The sequence below is a fragment of the Protomyctophum parallelum genome (assembly GCF_964188405.1).
Source record: "Protomyctophum parallelum genome assembly, chromosome: 1".
Classification (NCBI taxonomy): Eukaryota; Metazoa; Chordata; class Actinopteri; order Myctophiformes; family Myctophidae; genus Protomyctophum; species Protomyctophum parallelum.
Genome location: NC_139697.1, coordinates 70,559,396 through 70,580,137, shown reverse-complemented (window position 1 = coordinate 70,580,137; position 20,742 = coordinate 70,559,396). Strand labels below are relative to the sequence as shown.

General features: G+C 42.8%; 1 protein-coding gene across 1 annotated transcript in view; it reads left to right on the top strand.

Moving 5' to 3' along the window:
* Positions 1-20,742, top strand: part of stk32a (serine/threonine kinase 32A) — a 121,967-nt gene continuing 101,225 nt past the window's right edge. Inside the window, exons 1-3 of the mRNA XM_083765279.1 lie at positions 1-219; positions 9,329-9,384; positions 12,252-12,403. Coding sequence (XP_083621405.1) covers positions 168-219; positions 9,329-9,384; positions 12,252-12,403 — 260 coding nt within the window. The 5' untranslated portion in view covers positions 1-167. The remainder of the gene's footprint in view (positions 220-9,328; positions 9,385-12,251; positions 12,404-20,742) is intronic.

Sequence of the window (20,742 nt, the reverse complement as noted above, 5' to 3'; positions counted from 1 at the left end):
TGTGTGTGTGTGTGCGCGTGTGCCTGTGCCTGTGCATGTGTGTACGTGTGTGCATGTGAGAGAGGGGGCTCAAGTGGACCAGGCTATGTGTGCCTCTCAGACAGAGAACTGTCCGGTACTGGAGATCTGAAGGAAGCAGACGAGGAGGATTTGTGAGAGGAGTAGCCATGGGGCTCGGACAATCCAGCAAGCCTCCTGTCGCAGGGGACAGTGAAGAGGGTGAGCCACATTCTACATCATGTTATACGTGTGTACATCCATTTATGCTATCAGATACAGATAGAGACAGACAAACAGCAGGTAAACTGCACCTGTAATACAAATCCTAATATTATATTATCAACAGGAGTTGAACCTGTACGGAAGCCTTGGCCCACATCCGCCAAGACTGTCTGCACGCGTGTACTCATGCATGTCGTCAAATCATTTACCTATAGTCACTTCAGTAGTACAAATGTACCTGTCATGATAATTACTCATGCAAGGCATGGCTAATGTAATGATGATAAGGTTTGGCTCTGAACTGTGAAGCATCACCTCGGCCAATGTTCCTGCTGCACAAAGGCTTTGTAATTACGGTCACTATACTCAGTGTATATAAGCATTATTTATGGAATAGAATAGAATAGCATGACTGCTGCAACTTGGCTTTGACAGTTAAGATGGTCAGCATCCTTCTGCAAAGTAATTCATCTGAATCCCGTTGACTGTTTTGGTCTTTTCTTAATGTTGTTAAGAATCACCTAGCCATCTGTCAGGCTGTAGTTTACGGGCTGGGCTCACCACCAAGCCACGCATCAAGGGAGCTGTACTGTAATGCTTGGAAGTGGGCTCTTCATTTATTCCTTTTCCTTAAGTGGATAATGCAATGTGAAGCCATTGATCTGAGAGTAAATCTCTCCATGAAGGTATTAACTTTGGCTTTACTCCAAAGACTTTACATAAGCGTCAGCGTGTCACATGTGTGTGATATTACCGGTATTTGGATGAATCTTTGCTGTTGTTGTACATACATTATTTGAGGACCTGCAAATTGGACGCATAATGTTTTAACGACAAGTCGATTATTCTATACTCTATAAAGCGTAATCACATCAGGGAACCTTACATGTTCCGTGTTTTACATTTGCTGAAAATGTAAAAGGAAATATTGTTGTCCTCCAGCCTCCAATCTAATAAAATGGGCCAGGTGGCTGTAGGCTGATGATGGTTAACGAAGTGGGCCATGTGACCTGAATGTCCGCTGCATGGTCTGAATCCCAGCGGTAGGGCAGGGAAAATGCTTGAGTAAAACTTTCCCCTCCGTCAAATACCGCCAAGGTGCCCCTGTCTGCCAAACACTGTGCCCAGCTGTTCCAGTGGCCAGCAGTAGAATTACAGTCACAGTGTGGTTTCACTGGGCAGTTCCCAGGTGTGAATGGCCCCTTTTCCACCGGTTGGTTCCCAATGGAAACCGGTTCAGTTCTTTTTGGTTCTTAGTCCATGAGCCAGAGCTCCAAAATTGGAATGTTATAATTATGAATTGAGTGTGCAAAACCATACCTATATTAGATTGTTATCACCATGAAACTTCCCCAATTGAGTAGGCTACTTACACGAAGACAATGATTTACTGTATTACACATTTTACATTTTTAAATATGCAAATGTGGCATTATGTAGGAAAATATGCAAAATAATCGAAAATATGAAAAAGCTACTACTGTGGAAGGGTTATCATATATTAATTTACTTGTATTGATCCTATAAACAATTTAATATAGGTCTAGTTTTTCCCACCAATTTTGGAGATCTGGCTCATGGACTAAGAACCAAAAAGAACTGAACCGGTTCCCATTGGGAACCAACCGGTGGAAAGGGGGTCAATGTGAGGTGGTTTTCATCTGTATACAAAACAAGAACCTTCTCAACAAATTCTCATCCTGCATGACAAAGCATGTATAGCTGTGACTGATGCACTGAAATGAAATCTATATTTCTTTGTTGGATACCTTCTTTCTATTGGAAGCTGTATCTGTCTGTAACCACTGATGGAAGAGAACTCCATTATTGGATAGCTGTCTTGTTCAGTGCTGGAAAATGTCACACACTCATGACTGCGCTTCCCTGATGCACACATGACTCAATATGCTGACTCTCTTCTGTCAGACTGACCAGTGTAAAATAAATCAATGAGTTTGAAGTCGAGATACATGAGCTACAGAGCTGATATACATATTGTCTTTGAAAATATGTTATGACCAGAGACATGCTTGTTGCACGAGTCCATGCTTCTCTTCCATAAGAAGCATGGACTATAATGGATTATAAGGGACCCTTGACACATCTGTCTATCAGTGGAACTCTCACCTGGTATAATCATCAGGTTGGAATCAAAGCCAGAATAATTTCTGTTGAACTAAAAAAGAACTGTGTGCTGCCCACAACCGTTGGCCAGTGGGAGAATACTGTGGTGATGAAAATAGAAAATGCCTTTCTCGGTGGAGACAGAGATCATGACATTTTTTTAAATTCACATCACTGATATGCTCTAATTCGTAGGTCTGAATGCCCAGACTGACAGTTTTTTGACATTATTGTTATTGCCGTGACATTGCAGCGGAGTGATTGTTCTTCCTTTTACTGTCCTATATTGCACCTAAGACATATTGGAATTAGAGTGCAAGTAGAGGAGAGAGAGAGAGAGAGAGAGAGAGAGAGACAGACAGAGAGAGAGAGAGAGTTGCACAGCGAAGAAAAGAGACGAGACACGAGAGAGAAATATCGAATGTTGGATGGATGAAACAATAAAGTGGGGTGAAGAGTGAAAAACAAAAACATACATTAATCAAAATGACTTACCTGTAACAGTGGTAGCTGCTGGTGACAGATATTTAATGTAGGATGCCAAACTTGCGCTGTGTGTGCGCGTGCATGTGAAAGAGACAGGATACATGAAAGAAAGAAAGAAAGAAAAAGAAAGAAAGAAATATAGCTGCAAGCAGCGATAAGGTGGGACCAAGCAGGAAGGCAATAAGCAATTAGAACAATATGCACAATAAGCCATAGAAATATGGAAGACTGAACTTGAGAAAAAGAAGGCCATGTAATTGTTACAGGGTCGGTTTTAATTGTCTGGGGGGGGGTCAGGGTTCTTGAAGACTCATAAGCCGAGTTGGCAGTGCCTAGATTTGAACCCATGACTTTGTGTTCTAAAGGCAAGAGCTCTACCTACTGACCTAACTAGACACAATCAATTGTTTTATTGTAAACACAATTATGTGTGTCCTGGTTTTGGGCATGTCATTGTCCATTACTACAGTGTGTTCGCTGTTCATGTTTTCACGTACAAACTTCTTTTCAACTGGGATTTCAGATAATGGTCCATAGATTGTCTGTAGAACGTTTCCCGCAAATTGCAAAAAAATAGTTTTCAAACTTCTCAAAATTGCGGAAATTCTGAGGGCGGAGCTTACTGGTCAAAGTGACAGATTCCCCAAGAGTCAAGGAACATGTGGAAACAAGTACCATGACTTTTGGCCAAACGAGGCTGTTCAAAGGTTTCAGTTTAAAAAAATTGCTATAGCGCCAACTGCTTTGGCCAATTGGAGTAAGACTGGTTTCAGTGCTATTTGGCATGCCCCTCTACCATACTGTAAAGTTTCAGAAGCATATGACAACATGTATCACAATACAGCTATTTTGTTTCCTTTAATGTGCCAAAAGCGGTACTTTAAACTAAGCAACATGCAAATATTGCACTCATAGTTGTTGACACATTTCAGTGATGGGCCTTGCCTTCAAATGAACTTAAACCTCATATTGGGAAACAGAGGGGAACGAAATGTCCATCATGAGGGCTAACAGCATTATGTTTCATTCGGTGCTGGCTCGCAGAATGTTAACAAAATGGACGTATTGTTTCCTTGCCTAATTTGAGTGCACCGCTGCATCATTAGCATACTCTCTCACATTACAGCTCTGAAGATGCCAAAGGGGTTTGTGCAACCATTTCCTCTGGGTATTCCAAAGGTGTCGGGAACCCAGTAGGAGGTTGACAGAGAGCTAGTGCGTGATATTGTTGTGGTATTTCTAGTCCTTCCATTAGTGTTGATTTATTAGTGAGTCTCCTTATTTCTTCTTTGCAGAATATTAATAATATAATTATAATAATGGGTGTACTGTTCAATGTATCATTTACAGTTAACAATAGCTTTCACCTTGCTGAGAGCAACCTCATATATATAGGCTTTGTTGCAGAAGTATGCAAAAAGTTTTACTTGGTCAATGTTCACTTGACACTGTGTGAAAAACACACCTCTGTACTGTAGGTTAGGTTTGCATAAAATGCACTGAAAGGACATGTTCGTGGCATCTGAGAATCAATTAATCAAGTACTGTGCTTAAAGGGACACTATTTGCAAAAAAATATATGTTAATGACGTTAAGAAGCTTTAGATCACTTTCCTGGGGGTATTTATGTGTGTAATATGTGGTTTTAGTTATTTTAGATTGTAGCAGTGAGCCTGTTCTCTGATGTCTCTTACAGATGTCTCTGATGTCATGGACACTGGTCTCACTACCTTCCTGGACTACAATTCCCATAATTCTTTGGTGCACTGCTCCTCCTTGCGGATAGGGGGAGAGCTGTCTTACTGAGACAACATGTAGTCCAGGAAGGAAGTGAGCCTAGTGTCCATGACATCAGAGACAACAGGCTCACTGCTACAATCTAAAATATCTAAAACCACATATTACACACATAAAGATCTCCAGGAAAGTGTTCTAAAGCTTCTAAACGTCATTAACATATATTTTTTTGCAAAAAGGGTGAAGTGTCCCTTTAAGTACTCCACTACAATTATTTGAAAAGTGTAGTTACAAGTTACTTAGTTTGTTTGGGTCAGGACCAGTTAAGCCCTGTACTGTATCGATATTCAATAATAGCTGATCTACAAGCTAACATGTGTCAATCACGGCTCATACAAATAGTTAAAAAAAAAATGTGAAACAGGATATTCATAATACCTTTGCTTTGGTACTTTTTGATGCCAACACTGTTGCACTTCAACAGAGGACCTTCACTTATACAATCATTGTAACTGTACTTCTTCATTGTGGTATTGCTACTTTTACTTAACATCTGAGCACTTCTTCCACCACTGAACCAGCTGCCATCCTCCCTGTGGGTTAGCTCTAGGAAGTAGGAAGCACTGGGTTCATTCAATATGGACCCACAGGATCTGCTATATAGTTGTCACAGCAACGGTCTGTCTGGGAGGTTCCTCAAGTGGTCCACAGGTGTAATGAGCTTGAGAGGAGGTCGAGGGGGGGGATGTGTCAGCTGTTCCTAATCGTATTATTGTTTATGACAAAAGTAACTGTATCTCTTCAATTTAATTAAAATGTGCTTTATTGGCATGAAAGTGGCTGTCCTTGTAAATAATAATTTCTTCTTATAAGTAGCCCTCCTGTGTTCCATCAATGTCAAAAAACAAAAGCATTGTCATAGCTTCTCTCTCTCTCTCTCTCTCTGTCTCTCTCTCCTATTCTCCTGTCTCTCCCTCCCTCTCTCCTCCTCTCCTGTCTGTCTTCATCTCCTCCTGGAATCCATCTGAGCGTGTGTTCAATGTATTGCTTATTTCCTTTTCAATTCCGCTGCAGCTGCGTCTATAATGCTATCCTGTCACTGTACTCGTGTCAACCTCATCTTTGAATATGCATAGGCCGCTCAATGTACTTCATCTTTTAATGTTTTAAGTTTAAAAATAAATGTGTACTTTTTTGCTGTGATCCATGTTGGTCTGCTGCTGTCCATCGTCGTAGTGCTGAACCAGAGAGAGAGAGAGAGAGAGAGAGAGAGAGAGAGAAAGGGAAAATAGAGGAAAATTGGAAATAGAGGGGAAGACCTCATCAGACACCATTCTACCAAGGTGCTCAGGAGAAAAATGTACGCCATTACCTATACTCTTGTGCACTTTTTGTTTGAAATTCAGCTTGACAGTTAACAGAGCAGAGTGGTTCAATGGTATAACTTATAAGTTACCTCTGTTACTGAGCATGAGCAGGGAATAAGTCACATTGATGGAGGCAAAATTAGAGAGACCAAGATTCTCCTTTGTTTGCCTTGATGGAATACACAATTGAAATTAAACAAAACATCAATGCCAAAGCACTTTGTCTAATTCCTCCACTCCCCAGTGTGTGTGTGTGTGTGTGTGTGTGTGTGTGTGTGTGTGTGTGTGTGTGTGTGTGTGTGTGTGTGTGTGTGTGTGTGTGTGTGTGTGTGTGTGTGTGCATGCGTGTGTGTGTGTGTGTGTGTGTGTGTGTGTGTGTGTGTGTGTGTGTGTGTGTGTGTGCGCACACGCGTGCGCGCGAGTGTGTGTCCATGTGTGCGCGTGTGTGTGCGTACAAGCGTACGTGTCAGTGCCTGGATGTTGAGGGATTTAGGCTACTGCATATTCAGCAAGGATTCTCTGTATTGTTTTCACAGTCCGTGACCCAAACATAAACTAATCCCACTCTTGATACATGCGGCATATAAAATTTGCTTTATACAGATGTTCCTTCACAAAACAAGCTATTCTCACAGTAATACAATTACACAGTTCAATCCCCAGTATTTACCAACCCATAAGAGTTGATTTGGTTACATTTGTGACTGGGGCTGGCAAATAGGGACTCAATTCGTTGGAGTAATTGTTCTGTTCATTACAGATTATTAAAGTACAGAATGTAGGCTGTAAGGAGATATGACAATTTTAAACTGGTTGGACCAAAAAAGGCACCCTGAATATTCGGAACATTTCAACACCTTGAACTGGCCAGAAGTGGGTGTGACGCATGGGACCACCCCCTAACCACCCCCACACACGTTTTAGCTGTCAACACTAGAAACAGTAGACCAGACAGACCTGCTTTTAATTGCAAAATGTACAGTATAGTAAAACAGTAAAGTTTTATGTAACCTTATGTGGCAGCTAACCAGGACAAAATTCCCTAAAGGGAAGAATGCTTTGAGTTAAACGCCTAAACCCCCTATTCTTTCTTATAAAGCAGCATAACCTTAATGCAACAAGTCCCCCCCCCTCGCTCTCTCTCCCCACCTATGTACAGGATGTATCAATTTCTCTGATCTCAAGGCTCATGCACCCTGGGCAAGACCGCGACTGAAAAGACTATCAACGGAAGTGCGGGATTTTAGCGGAAGTATCGCCGAAGGAAATGACGTTGATGCTTTACAAATCACTTTACATTCTCCACGAATGAAAAATGTGTTGTGATTGGTCTGGGAAATATCGTATCCGGGGGAAATACATCCGACGGATATTCCGGAGGATACAACCGCCGATAGCTTCTCAGCCTTAGGTTGTGACCAGGCTTTTCTTTTCGCAGATAAGTAAGCCTGGGACCGAGGCTAAGGCTCATGCAGTTCTCTCATCCAAAGTCGCGCAGCTGTCTTTCTAAAATAACCATCACAGCAAGCCACTTAGCTGTGTGTGTGTGTGTGTGTGTGTGTGTGTGTGTGTGTGTGTGTGTGTGTGTGTGTGTGTGTGTGTGTGTGTGTGACCTAATATGGTCCCATTCAGGGTAGTTTGTATAAACAGTACGACTGAGGAAGAGCCGGTGATACAGGACTAACAGAGCATAACATTATCTGTCACATCCACTCTGACTCATGGCTGTGTGTGTGTGTGTGTGTGTGTGTGTGTGTGTGTGTGTGTGTGTGTGTGTGTGTGTGTGTAACTAATATCATGAGCATTTAAAACTTTTGCCTTGATTATAGTTTATAAAAATTCCCTTGAAAATAGCACATGTACTGCATAAGCAAACCTACAAGGTTCGTTGATATTATACAGTATAAGAAGTCAAAAACAATACAGGCTATATACGACTTGATTATTCGATTAACCTACATGAGTAAGATGAAGACGGTTATCTAAATATCGTGTCTGTGTGTCTGCGTGCGTGCGTGCGTGCGTGGTCAGACAGTGGGTGGTAGCTATTCCATCCTCGGGCAAAGAGCAGAGGAAGAAACATTGTGTCCTCTCGGTTGCCATGGCAGCCAAAAACAAACAGGCTTCATCCGCTTTTAAATTGACATAAATGTACTATTACCTGGCTGTGACAGCTGGGTAACCCCTGGGTCAGGAGGTGTGTGCGCACGTGTGTGCATGCGTGTGTGACTGTGTGTAATGAAACTGCTGCCGAAAACATACAGTAGATCACGTAAAATAAAATAAAACATGATATGTTCACTGTGCTTTTGACTCTGCCTGATTCAGTGTGATTAGCATTATTAAAACAAGTACACATATAGCTGCAAGCAGTATCAGGCGAGACCAAGCAGGAAGGCAATAAGCAATAATAACAATATGCACAATAAGCCATAGAAACATGCACGGCTGAACTTGAGAAAAAGAAGACCATGTAATTAAGTTGAGTGTTGGGGGGAGGGGGGGGGGGGGGGCAGGGTTCTTGAAGACTCAGTTGGCGGTGCCCGGATTCAAACCCATGAACTTGTGGTCCAAAGGCAACAGCTCTAACAACTGAGCTATCCGGACACAGTTGTTTTATTGTAAACAGCAAAATCATTCAGTGTTTTTAATAACAATTATGTGTTTCCTGTTTTGGGGATGTCATTATATTATATGGGGTCTATGCAGCAGACGTCAGAATGATGTCAGAACAGGCAAGCTTCATATATGGACACTGGGCAGGGGCCCTGTCCAGACCCGGGCAGAGGCCTTTTTGGGGGCGGTTTTGGACAACCGTGGGTTCCGACCGACTCACCACTGCACCCTGTGGTGGTGTGGAACGTGTGTGTTGTGAATTTGAAGTCGGTGGGGCGAACGGTTCTCGAGTTACGTGCATTACAACCGTACAGATGTACAGAGACATGGTGCATTTATAGATAGATGTCTCAGGATTCATGTGACAATGGAATTGCCTTCCAAAATTAGTGGGAGTGGCCAATTGTCACTCAGCTTGAAATGTCCTTAAATTGTGGCTTTCTGGTTCATTTTTATCTTTGGAATAGAGCTGGGCGGTATTGATATAATATTTATAGCCAAATGCATATGACACTAGATATTGTCTTTTCCCGGTCTTAAAGGCTGCATAACAGTTATGTGATTCAATTTTCAGAACTGTTCCAGCTGAGTGAAATGAACATTGAGTGGCTCTACTGTTTAGTTGTCATATATAACTAAATAATAAATAATGTCTTAAAATGTTTTTGTAAATCTCTTCTGAAAGCGCCCAAAGGTCATACCCAGAATATTGTTGCATTATCGATATCTATTTTGTAAGAAAGTTAAAGAATCTCTGTCCTCTTCTCTGTCCCCAGTCAACTTCGACCACTTCCAGATTCTAAGAGCTATTGGAAAAGGGAGCTTCGGAAAAGTAAGTAAGGGTCTGGGGCACTTCAAAAACAGTCTATTATTCTGGGACCTTATAATTGAAAACAACAAAAACAATTCCCCTAGCAGTTTTAAGTCTCAGGGCTAGTGGCACTGAATCAAGCACATGGCTAGCCAGTTGTTGGGTATTGAGCCTTTGGCTGTACTGCAGGGTTCCCCAATTAGCGGCCCACGGGCCATCTGCGGCCCGCGGAGCGCCCCCCTTGTGGCCCACGGAAGAATCTTTTTTTTTTTTAGGGGGGGGGGTCCCAGATATAAATGGCATTAAATTGGGGTCAGTAGCCTCTGCATGTCAAACTGGGGGTCCTTTTCAAATGGGGTCTTGCCCTGAACATTAATTTCAGGGCAAGACCTCGACCTCGCGCGTGCCGACTCGGCCCCCAGCCTGGTACCGTAGTCAAAATATATTAATTGGGGAACCCTGCTGTACTGTATCAATACATTCACTCTAGCGTCTGGGCAAACCTGGTGCACTGGCTGTTATTGTATTTAAACCTAACTGGCTTTGTGTCAAATTTCGTGAGCAAGCAGTTTGTGGATGTACATTATGAGTCTCGGTGTAAAGTGATACCGCTAGCAATCATCTGACCTCTGATTATTTATCATATGCAGTGCAGTGTCTCCAAACACGCATCAACTGTAATCTATTCTCCACACAACTGTCTGCGTTGGGGACACGGACACTGATATGCTATTTATGCTATTTCCCAATATCTTTTAATTTGTTTTACAATAATGACGTCCACAATAACAATTGAAAGTGGTTAAATTGGCACAATAATCGTAAATACAATTATTATTATAAATGATTTATGATTTATGTATGGCCCTACTTTTTCTTTCTGCGGTCCACATTGAAAACCTGCATGCGCACTACACTGCTGTAGAAGCTGTTGTGTAGTGGTGGAAAACGTATGCACATTTGTTACTTAAGTAAAAGTATCAATACTGCAATGTAGAGTTGTGGGTAATGTATGTTTTGTAATTATTATCAAAGTCTACAAAGTAACTAGTAACTAAAGTTTTCAAATAAATGTAGTGGAGTAAAAGTACAATATTTGCCTCTGAGATGTAGTGGAGTAGAAGTAAAAGTACTGGAAATTGGAAATACTCAAGTAAAGTACAAATACCTACAATTTTTACTTAAGTACAGTACTTAGTTACTACTCCACCACTGCTGTTGTGCAGATAAGCAGCGGAATCATCACAGTGGCTGGCAGGCCCGTTCAGTAGAGATGTGATCTGGGTTGGGCTGATTGAGCGGACCGGCAGCACCACAGATCCCTCCTTCAGATAGCCACAATCACTAGGCTCATTGACGCTCAAAGCAGCACCAGCAAGAGATGTGGTTGTTGTCTGCTGAAAACCCTGCAATCTCCATATATTTAACTTGTTTTATGATTTATTTTGTCTCAAATTAATGGCATTCTTTGTCATACAAGAATGCTACGTAAAAGCTGAAAGTTGAAAGTGAAAGTGGTTATAAGTCCATTCATCACAGAGGTTAGTTTCCCCAAAAGGTCATGGTTTTGGACATACGAGATAGCCACTCGGCGAAGGCGAGTATTAACCCATTTGGGGGCGGGAACCCCTTTCGGTGTTTTAAACATTGTAGCGCGCCACCGAGTAGCACGCTACGAGCTTGTAGATCTGCTATTTTCTTTTAATCGTGAAAATATTTATTTTCAGAAAACTGGAGGATTTAGAAGATTTTCTTTTAAATTTTGAGGTCAGGCCTAAATGGGTTAACATATGGCATTGTGGAAATGCAGTCTTTCAATGCAGAGCAGGGTAATCTACAGCCCAGACCCCATCTAGATGCAGCTAAAATACACATTTGCAGCCAGACACTCAGGGTGTCTAATTTATTTTTTTCCTCCACTGCCTGATGATAAGCTGTATTTATTTTCAAAGCAGTGCCATTAGTATGGCTCAGTAACAAAGCAGTCGGAGTAGATTTACAGTATGTGAGTATTGAGAGAGATGGCTATTCCTTACTGGCTTGAACTTGCATTCAGCTACAGTATAATAGTTAAGAATGATCAAAGTGGCCCAGGCCGTGGCGTAACGGTCTGGGCACCGGACTGGTAATCCAGTCGCAGTGTGCCGCGGGTTCGACTCCCGAACCCGACACGGCCTTTACTGCATGTCATCCCCCCATCTCTCTCCCGTTTCCTGTCAGCCTACTGTCTGTCCCTTAAAAAAATCAATAAAAAGGCGTAAGCCGCAAAAAAAAAAAAGAAAAAAAAAAAAGAATGATCAAAGTTCACAAGAGACCAGCATTACTCCCAGAAACAAAATCACAGCTGTGAAAATGGTCAGAGTTTCCCCAGATAGTGCCTGATCAGGGGCCTGAAGGATAAGCATTTAAAAAGGTGCCTGACCCTTCCTTTCTATAATTACAACAAACTGCAGGGCATGGCAGAAGCTGGCAGCAGCTGGTGTGATTGAAGCAATTCTCACCGTTCAGCAAGACATAAATGTGTAATTGTATGCCTTGCCACGGTGTGTGGCTTCATGAATCAGTTGAAAATAAATAGCTCTGAATGATTCTTAACTGTATCGAAGGATGAATTAAGGCACAAAGAAGCCAAGTTGTCAGACAAAATTGTAAACTCCAGATTAAATTGCTGAGTTCAATCAACACTTCAACAGTCAAGGATTTTGATATGCATACTGCCTAGGATTGCCACACACACACACACACACCACACACCACACACACACACACACACACACACACACACACACACACACACACACACACACACAGAGAAAGAGAACTGTCTGAGTAGGTGTTTGTCAGTATAGTCAATCAATAAGCTGAATGAACCAACCTTGTGCCCACAGGTTTGCATTGTGCAGAAGAAGGACACTAAGAAAATGTACGCCATGAAGTACATGAACAAATTGAAGTGTGTTGAGAGGAATGAAGTGCGGAATGTCTTCAAAGAACTTCAGATTATGAAGAACCTTGAGCATCCTTTCCTCGTCAACTTCTGGTAAGCCACCGTACTCTCTCTGTGTGTGTGTGTGTGTGTGTGTGTGAGACCTAATATGGTCCCATTCAGGGTAGTTTGTATAAACAGTACGATTATCTGTCACATCCAATACATTCACTCTGACTCATGGCAATGTGTGTGTGCTTATGTGTGTAATCAATATCATGATTATTTAAAAATAAGTAAGTAAGCGTGCGTGGGTTGTTGGCTTCCCTTTTTATATCAATGTTTGCATTGTGGCTATCAGTGTGTGGCCTTTTTCTCTATCACCTTCAGCCCTTTCAATTTATAGAAATGTAAAATGCTTTATCAGTTTCATTTTTGCCTTTTCTTTGGTGATCGTGCAGTACAGAGACATGCAGAGTGTGCCATTTAAGTAACACCTTGCATGTGTGGGTTTGGAATGAGTCAGTGTTGACCACTGCAGAATACCCACATGCACCTCGGTGCTTCTCACTCCCCTAAGCTGCTAAAAGCTAAATGTGCTTTGTTCGCGCACTGATCTGAGATCTAACTTTTACGGGCATTATTACTCACTTCTCTAACTTTTACAGGCATTATTACTCACTTCTCTTGGCATTGATATCGCTGCACCCACAGCTTTGACCGCACGCAGTAAACGGTGCATCATTAACCCATTCTGACCGGGCACCCATTTTGGTGTCAGCATCATGTTATGCTTTAGCTATTGAAAAATAGCAGATCTACAAGCTCATATCGCGCCACCGAGTGGCGCGATACAAGCTTGTAGGTCTGCTATTTTTTGAAAAATCGATCTGATCTCAGGTCAGAATGGGTTCATCAGACCAGTGTGTGTCCGGCGGAAACCTCGTATGAATCTGATCTCAGGTCAGAATGGGTTAAAAGTGTCAGTTGCTAAAAACCGATCAATTTTCTGTCATTCGCATTTCTCTGTAATCCGCAAAGTATTTTATTCCTCGTGTCAATCATAGTTCTATGAAAAGGCAATCGAAAGATCTGATTTGTAATGGAAGTGTCGACTTTTGGCTGCCTATGCCACACTTGATTAGCGATTCTATTCAAGTGCTTTTTGGGGAGAGAGACAGATAGACAGACACAGACGACTGGGTGATTTAGCTCGCAGGCTTTATTGTTACTGCCCATGTTATTAAAATCCAATGCCTTATGTCGTTTAGTAAAACATAGCCTATAGTGATTCATTAACTTGGAACAGGTTCCTTATTGGGACAGTGTCGCTGTCCATGGTGCTTAAGCAGGGCTAGTCTATTGTCTCTATAGAGCGTCGCAGTCCCGCCTCCTTTCATGACGACGCCAGGCCCAGGAAATTAATCCCAATGCATTTTTCCCATAGACATTTCAAAACGTATTTATTTAAAGACCTTTTTAAGCGTTGTATGAAGCCAACTCTTGTCGTGACAAATCATGACAACATACACAATATTTTGGACCAAACAAATAATTACAAAGAAGAAAGACAAGAAAAAAAGTGTTGTAACCTGCCGCTTTTTTCTACTTTCTAATTCTTTTTTTGGCCTGAAAAATTGTGTTTGTTGTCATGATTTGTCACGACAAGAGTTGGCTTTGTCCACGGCGTAAACGTCTTTAAATAAATACTTTCTGAAAAGTCTATGAGGAAAATGAACGGGGATTTATTTTCCGGGTCTCTCGAGGGGGCGGGACTGCATCTATTGTCTTCTACACTGTGATTACAGATCACGTGTTGGTGTCAAAAGAGCACATTTTGCTTCAAATGGTTTGTGCCAAGGAGGGGGACAGCGTTGGTAGCACACAGCATCCCCTAATGAACACATCTCCCTGCAGCTGTGCTTGGTGGGTGGGTGTATTGTATTGCTGAGGACCGTCACCCACCCAAGGAAATGCAGTGGTAACGGCGGGCATTGCAATGGTCCTCAATATTTCTCCCATATTTTCCTTCATCAGTTTAAATCTCTAAAACATGAACAGCTGCTCCATTGTGTTAGAAAAATAATTGCAATTAAATGTTGCAATAGGGGCTTTAGTACTTCATTGCATTTGACTATACCTGCATCTCAAGCTGAGAAATAACTCCTTCGTTTTCTGCTGGAGGCAGGCAAATAATTAAGCAATATTACACGAGAGGGTGTGGTTTAACGTGATTATTGCCACGAGTCCACGACGGGGGGGGGGGGGGGGGGGGGGGAACCACCTACTTTTCTGGTTCCTCTCCTTTCTTAGTTCACTTCCTCTGTGGTATGGGCAGATTCTGCTGTCAGTATAGGATCTGTCTTGAGAGATTAGTCGCACAAGAAACATATTCACAAGAATTCCGGCGCTGTTCTGTTCAGTGGTTTGTGAGATTGGCCCCGGACACACAGTAGACTAAACTATGAATGAATCGATGCCCTCCACTGCCCTCCACTCCACTCTGCCCTCCACTCTCTCCACTCTCTGTTACAGTACTTACTTACATTTGTAAAAGTAGGATACTATGAATGTGTTACTCATGAATGTAATATTATTATGAAATGTGTGAAAGGCATAAAAGCCACACAGATGTAGCCATCATAAAAGTGTCATGTTGCAGTTTTACTACATGCTTGCTGTGCGACTTTGTCTCTGTTGCCAAAAGGAATGAGTTGGACATATCTTGTTGGAAAGATCACCAGCACAAGGTATAATAATGGGATAAGAGGCCTGGGCCGTGGCTCAGCGGTCCAGGCACCTTGGCTGGTAGTCCAGTCTGGCAGTGTGCCGCGGGTTCCACTCCCGGTCCCGACGGCCCTTACTGCATGTCATCCCCCCCTCTCTCTCCCTGTCAGCCTACTGTCTGTCCCTCCATAACAAATATAAAATAAAGGCGAAAGCCTCAAAAAAACCCATTAAAAAAATATATAATAATAATCAGATAAGAGGTTGGTCGAGAGACGTAGTAGATCTACTCATCTACAATAGTATAGATCTACAAAGATGTCTAGAGGGAAAAAGGAGGAGCAGCCAAGTATAGACTCCTGGGGGACAATAGGGTTTAAGTGGCTAAAAAGAATAACGTCACAATGTACAAATAATGCAATAGAACTGAACGTACAATACCCTGCATTGTGCCAATGCAGTGTAAGCATAATGCAGGTCTTTTACAGTGGCAGCACCACTGTACGCAGCAGTTGGATCAGCACTCCTACGCTGCGCTAGTACATTAAAATGAACCAGTGGTTTCAGAGAGAGAGAGAGAGAGAGAGAGAATGCAGAATGGCAGGTCGGTGTAAAGGAGACACAATCCCTGTGGTCCACGTTATGAAACACAGGTCTTCTGATGCAGTGGTTCCCAAACTGTTTCATGTCAAGGACCCCCAAATTGACACTAAATAGCCCGCAGACCCCCATTTGAAAAGATATGCCAGAGACCCCCTTAAGAGAAGGCTACGGAACCCCGTTTAACGGCATTTCTATCTCTGAGACCACAATTTATATTGTAAAATCAATGTTAACTTCACTCTGAGAGTGTACAAATGGAACCAAATTACAGTCCAATAAGGGTCCATTTGGTTCCAAACTATCATTTAGCTGGGGACCCCCTGGGGGGGAACTCCTTGGGGGGGAACTCCCTCAAGGACCCCTTGTTTCTCTGGTTGGACCTCTCATAACTGTTATTTTCGTATCTCGTGTGCCACCCCCCCTCCCTCCACACACACACACACACACTTTTTGTCCAACCCTCTCACCAATATGCCCTCCCTCTGCTTCTCTCTCTCTTTTCATTCTCCTCCTCTTTTGAGAACAATTCAATTATGCCAGGCAGATATTGGCAGAGAACACTATGCCCGCATCGATAGCAAAACACCTTGGCTAATTTGTGGGTAACAAAGCATAAGCCGCCCCAAACCGGGCGAGGATGTATAAGGAGACAGGAGGAGAGGAGTGACAGATAGGAAAGGTTTATAATACAGTTGTGAACCGTGCCAGTGCTCGCCTCCCTCCCTTCTCGCTTGCATGCCGCCTGCTGCGTCATGTAATATAGCCAATAAAGGAAGAAGAAAAAATAAAACCGGTCTGGGGTTAATGCTTTTGGCAGTGATTAAAATGTCTTAGGCTGGGGGAGATATACCAGGAAATTGTGCTTGGGTCAGCTCTGTGCGTTTTCTCTTGTGCGTGCTCTTTCTCTCTCTCTCTCCCTCTCTCGGTTGGTGCATGTTAAATTTGTCCTGAGTGAAGTGTTCAAGGTCAGATATGTAGAGAGAGAGAGAGAGAGAGAGAGAGAGAGAGAGAGAGAGAGAGAGAGAGCGAGAGAGAGAGAGATGTATGGTGCAGTACTGGGCTGGAAGGGGGCTAGCCTGGGGAAAAGAAAGTAAACTTCTTTCTCACTCCCTGTATGTCATCTCTTCCATCATTTTCTCCATTAATCTCTCTGTGTAGCCGACTGCCGTCATTATGCCCCATATACCTGTAGCTCAGGTGTCTATTCGCTATTCATTATGCTCCAGTTAAAAACTGATACATTTACCATCTGCTGGATTTTCAGCTAGGCAAGGTTCAATTCCTCTGAATATTCTGATTAGTAAAGCTTTAGGGCAATTGCGTCATTGTTATTGCAAAAGTATGTGCAACATTTTTTTTGCTGCACTTTCACAGTAGTTGAGCATATCGGAAATGTTGCGGCGCTTATACACTATTTACATTTCCAACATCCTCCTCAGTCTTTCCCCTTTTTCACCTAAAACGTTAAAGATCCCTATCACCAGATCCTGTTCGCTTGTGATGTCAGATTTATTTAGCAAATACATAGATAATTCACCCTGGCCTGGACTGCTAGTGTAGCGCTCCAGGAAGGTATACCTATAGCCTATACGATGTTGCGGGTTCGAGTTCCGATCCTGGCGGCCTTTCCTGCGTGTCACTCCCCATCTCTCTCCCCCTTTCCTGTCAGCCTATACTGTCCTATCTCTAATAAAGGCATAAACAGAGGGAGAGCTGTTAGGGGTCAGTTGTCTTGCTTCAGGGGACACTCCGACACATAGACTGGGGTGCCAAGGGTCGAACGTCCAATTCCCAGATGGTCTCTCTCTAGTCAGCTACGTGCCTTGAATCTCAGGCATGGACTAATCTCTGCAATGTCATATAGCCAAGGCTTCTTATTGAAATGCCTAGCATTGGACGAGCCCCTTGGCGGTGGCTCAGGGGTAGAGTGCCTGGATGGTAACCGTAAGGTTGCCAGTTCGAACCCGGGCTCCCCCAGAGTTACTGTCGAAGTGTCCTTGAGCAAGACACTGAACCCCTAATTGCTCCCGATGTGCTAGTTGGTGCCTTGAATGGTTTCCACTGCCATCGGTGTATGAATGTGTGTGTGAATGGGTGAATGTAATGCACAATCTCTGTAAAGCGCCTTGGATAAAGGCGCTATATAAATGCACCATTTACCATTTACCATTTACCCCTCACGGGCACCACATAAGACACCCAATGCCAGGGTTACTGTATAGGAGAGAGGAACTCTCAGAGAGAGAAAGTGCGCGGGCGGGTGTGTGCGTTTGTGTAAAGAGTCAGCAACTCACGCTAAGCGCAGATGTTCTGTTCATCACGGTTCCATTGAGTGTTTCCAGTACTATAGGCCATTTTTCCCATGCCCCGTCAGTGATTTTCATCGATAAATCAAGGGTTTGCATATAACGGCACCGTGAATGGATCGAGGTGTCTTTGTGTCACTCCGCCTTCTCATCCATGGGTTTTAGTTTGTCCGTTTGCTGACACAGGGGGAAGCGTATTGAGCGAATATGTGTTACTCTAGTCTACTGTAAGTACCGTCGTGCAGTAAATGCAGAAAATCCAATGACTGCTAGCTGTGCAACATATCCTCTCTGTGAGCTTGAGGCATGATTTGTGCGTGCGTGCGTGTGCACATGTCTGTTTATATGTGCGTGCATGCAGCTCTTCACTGCTTTATCAAAGGAGGAACAATGATGCTGAAAAACTCCATTTACATTTTATTGCATTGTGATTGGGTAGATATAAAACACTGTGCTGGGTTGCTGCTTCTGACTTCTGACAATACAAAGAGCTAGTAAAACTGCATTAGCTATAGCTTTGTGCCAGTCTGTTGTGGAAGATTAAAAAAAAACATGGCCATCTATAGGATACAATACTGTTGTGAATTTCAAATTTCTCGGTGGGAGTGAAGGCGTTATTACGTGCAGACGCAGCAGACCACATGTCCGCACTATTATGTGCCTTTTGCACTGGAATACCAGTACAATGCTAATCTGTAAGTGTGTGAGACTAATAAGACTATAGGGGAGAACGGGGCAAGATGGGACACTTTTCACTTAAGTTGTCCTGGAAGCCAGGAAAAAAGAGATGGCAGTAACATCTAAAGATCTACCCCGGTCACATCCAGCTATTTTGTATTATTTTTGACTATTTTTAGTTTTCAAGTTCTCAGTTTGTTTGCCTATCAGGATGTAAGATCATGTAACATAATCCTAGTATCATTTACAGTAGGTATAGGTTTCTTAGATAGAAACTTAATAGTCCGGAATCCGGATATATCTGTAGTTCTGTACGCTTGTGATGTCAGATTTATTTAGTAATACATTGTTGACATATATGACATATATGTCAAAAATCTAAAAAACTTGAAATTACTCAATGATGATGATAGTGCTGTCAAAAAAGTCTATGAAGCCATCTATTAAAACTATGAAAAAGCTTAATCAGCAACACAATGTTATACAATATGTATGCGTAGTCCCTGCTTCATCTCTCTCTCTCTCAACTATAAGGAGTCCTTGGTCTGAAAATCTTTGACGAGCCCTGCCTCATATACTTCGTTGACCAGGGGCTCTATCCTTGGCCCTCTCATTTTTCCCCATCTGTGGAGCAGAGTTGAACCAGCGCCCGTGGAGTCCCGCGGATGCGCTCCGATGCTGATGCACTCACATTGGCACTTATACACTGACATGTTTGATGTTTGCTGCTAAGGGGTGTCTCGCTTGCACAAGAGACTATACGCACCAGGGGCTCTGTTCATACAGTACCTGCTGCTATTTCTAACTGCCTCGCTGTATTGCTATTTTTGCTTATAGCCTATGCTAAGGAATAATTGACATATCGGACTAGTTTCCCTTCTTTCTTTCCTTCTCTTTACCACTTTCTTGAAACTGCAAATGTTGGGAGCCTGTGTGCATTTTAGACACTTTTTACACCCTTTTATGACAATAAGGCTAAATGCCTGTCATTTATACGCAAAACTCCCAAACTCAAATACTAGTACAAAGCAGGTTGGCCTGTATAGTTTGCAATCCTTTCACAGCTTTAAATCCCCATAACTGGGGCTGTCTGCATCAGATTAAAGAACGACCTGGGGGCTGCCCAGTAGTCTTCTACTCCTACTGCTGGGCACTGAGCATATACCTGAGCTTTCCACACTGAGCTTTCCACCTGAGAAATGGGGGGGGATTTTGGTTGAAGGTTATGTAGTAGACGAGGGGTATAAAGGCACAATTAAGCTATTGCATCCAGCTATAGCACATTGGACAGCATTGGATGATGTAATGAACATGTGAAGTGATCTCTGTGAAGGAGCCGGACATGTCAGTTATAGCCCTGGTGACCTGGTCTGCTGACCTTTTGACCCTCAAGAATGTTCAGTATGGTACTTTCTGACTGAGACAGCAGTCACAGCATCAAGTGACACACACACACACACACACTGTCAATGCTGACAGAATCATTACTGGGAACTGTCCAATTCCAGAGTATTGGCCTTCACGTTCATAGGAAATATACATTCTATTGACTTGTTTCCCTACAGACTCAGAGACTGATTCCATTTCAGCTGGCTTAAGTGTCATCGCCACAGATCATACCCTGACTTTGGATATGTCATAATGGTTGAATGTTCCACTCAGTCATAGAAGCATTCATTCACAATTCCTTGACCATCACTTGGAAATATGACATTCACTGTACATTAAATGTAATTATTGCAGATTGTGTGTTATGTGAAATCTAAAGCCATGATAAGTGCATGCGTACACCTTTCCCAAAATGAACTTCAAAGAAACTTTGCCTCACAACAGCAACATGTTGACAACGTCTGGGAATGTCACAAGACATCTCAATGTCTCCATCTTGCAAAGAGAGTGACATACATGGTAACTGAGCCATGCATTGCACAACAAAGATAACTATATATTGAGGAGTAAGAGAGAAGCCCAGCCAGGAGAACAGGAGAGTCCGGGAGAATCGGGGACGGATGAGGACATCGAGGATACCCCAGGATAACGGATGGAGGGAGAGTAGAGGAACCAAAAGGAACCAGAAGGATGTCTGATGAGAGGGTCTTGGCCACATCACTACACAGACCAGCTCCCGACGCTCTGACC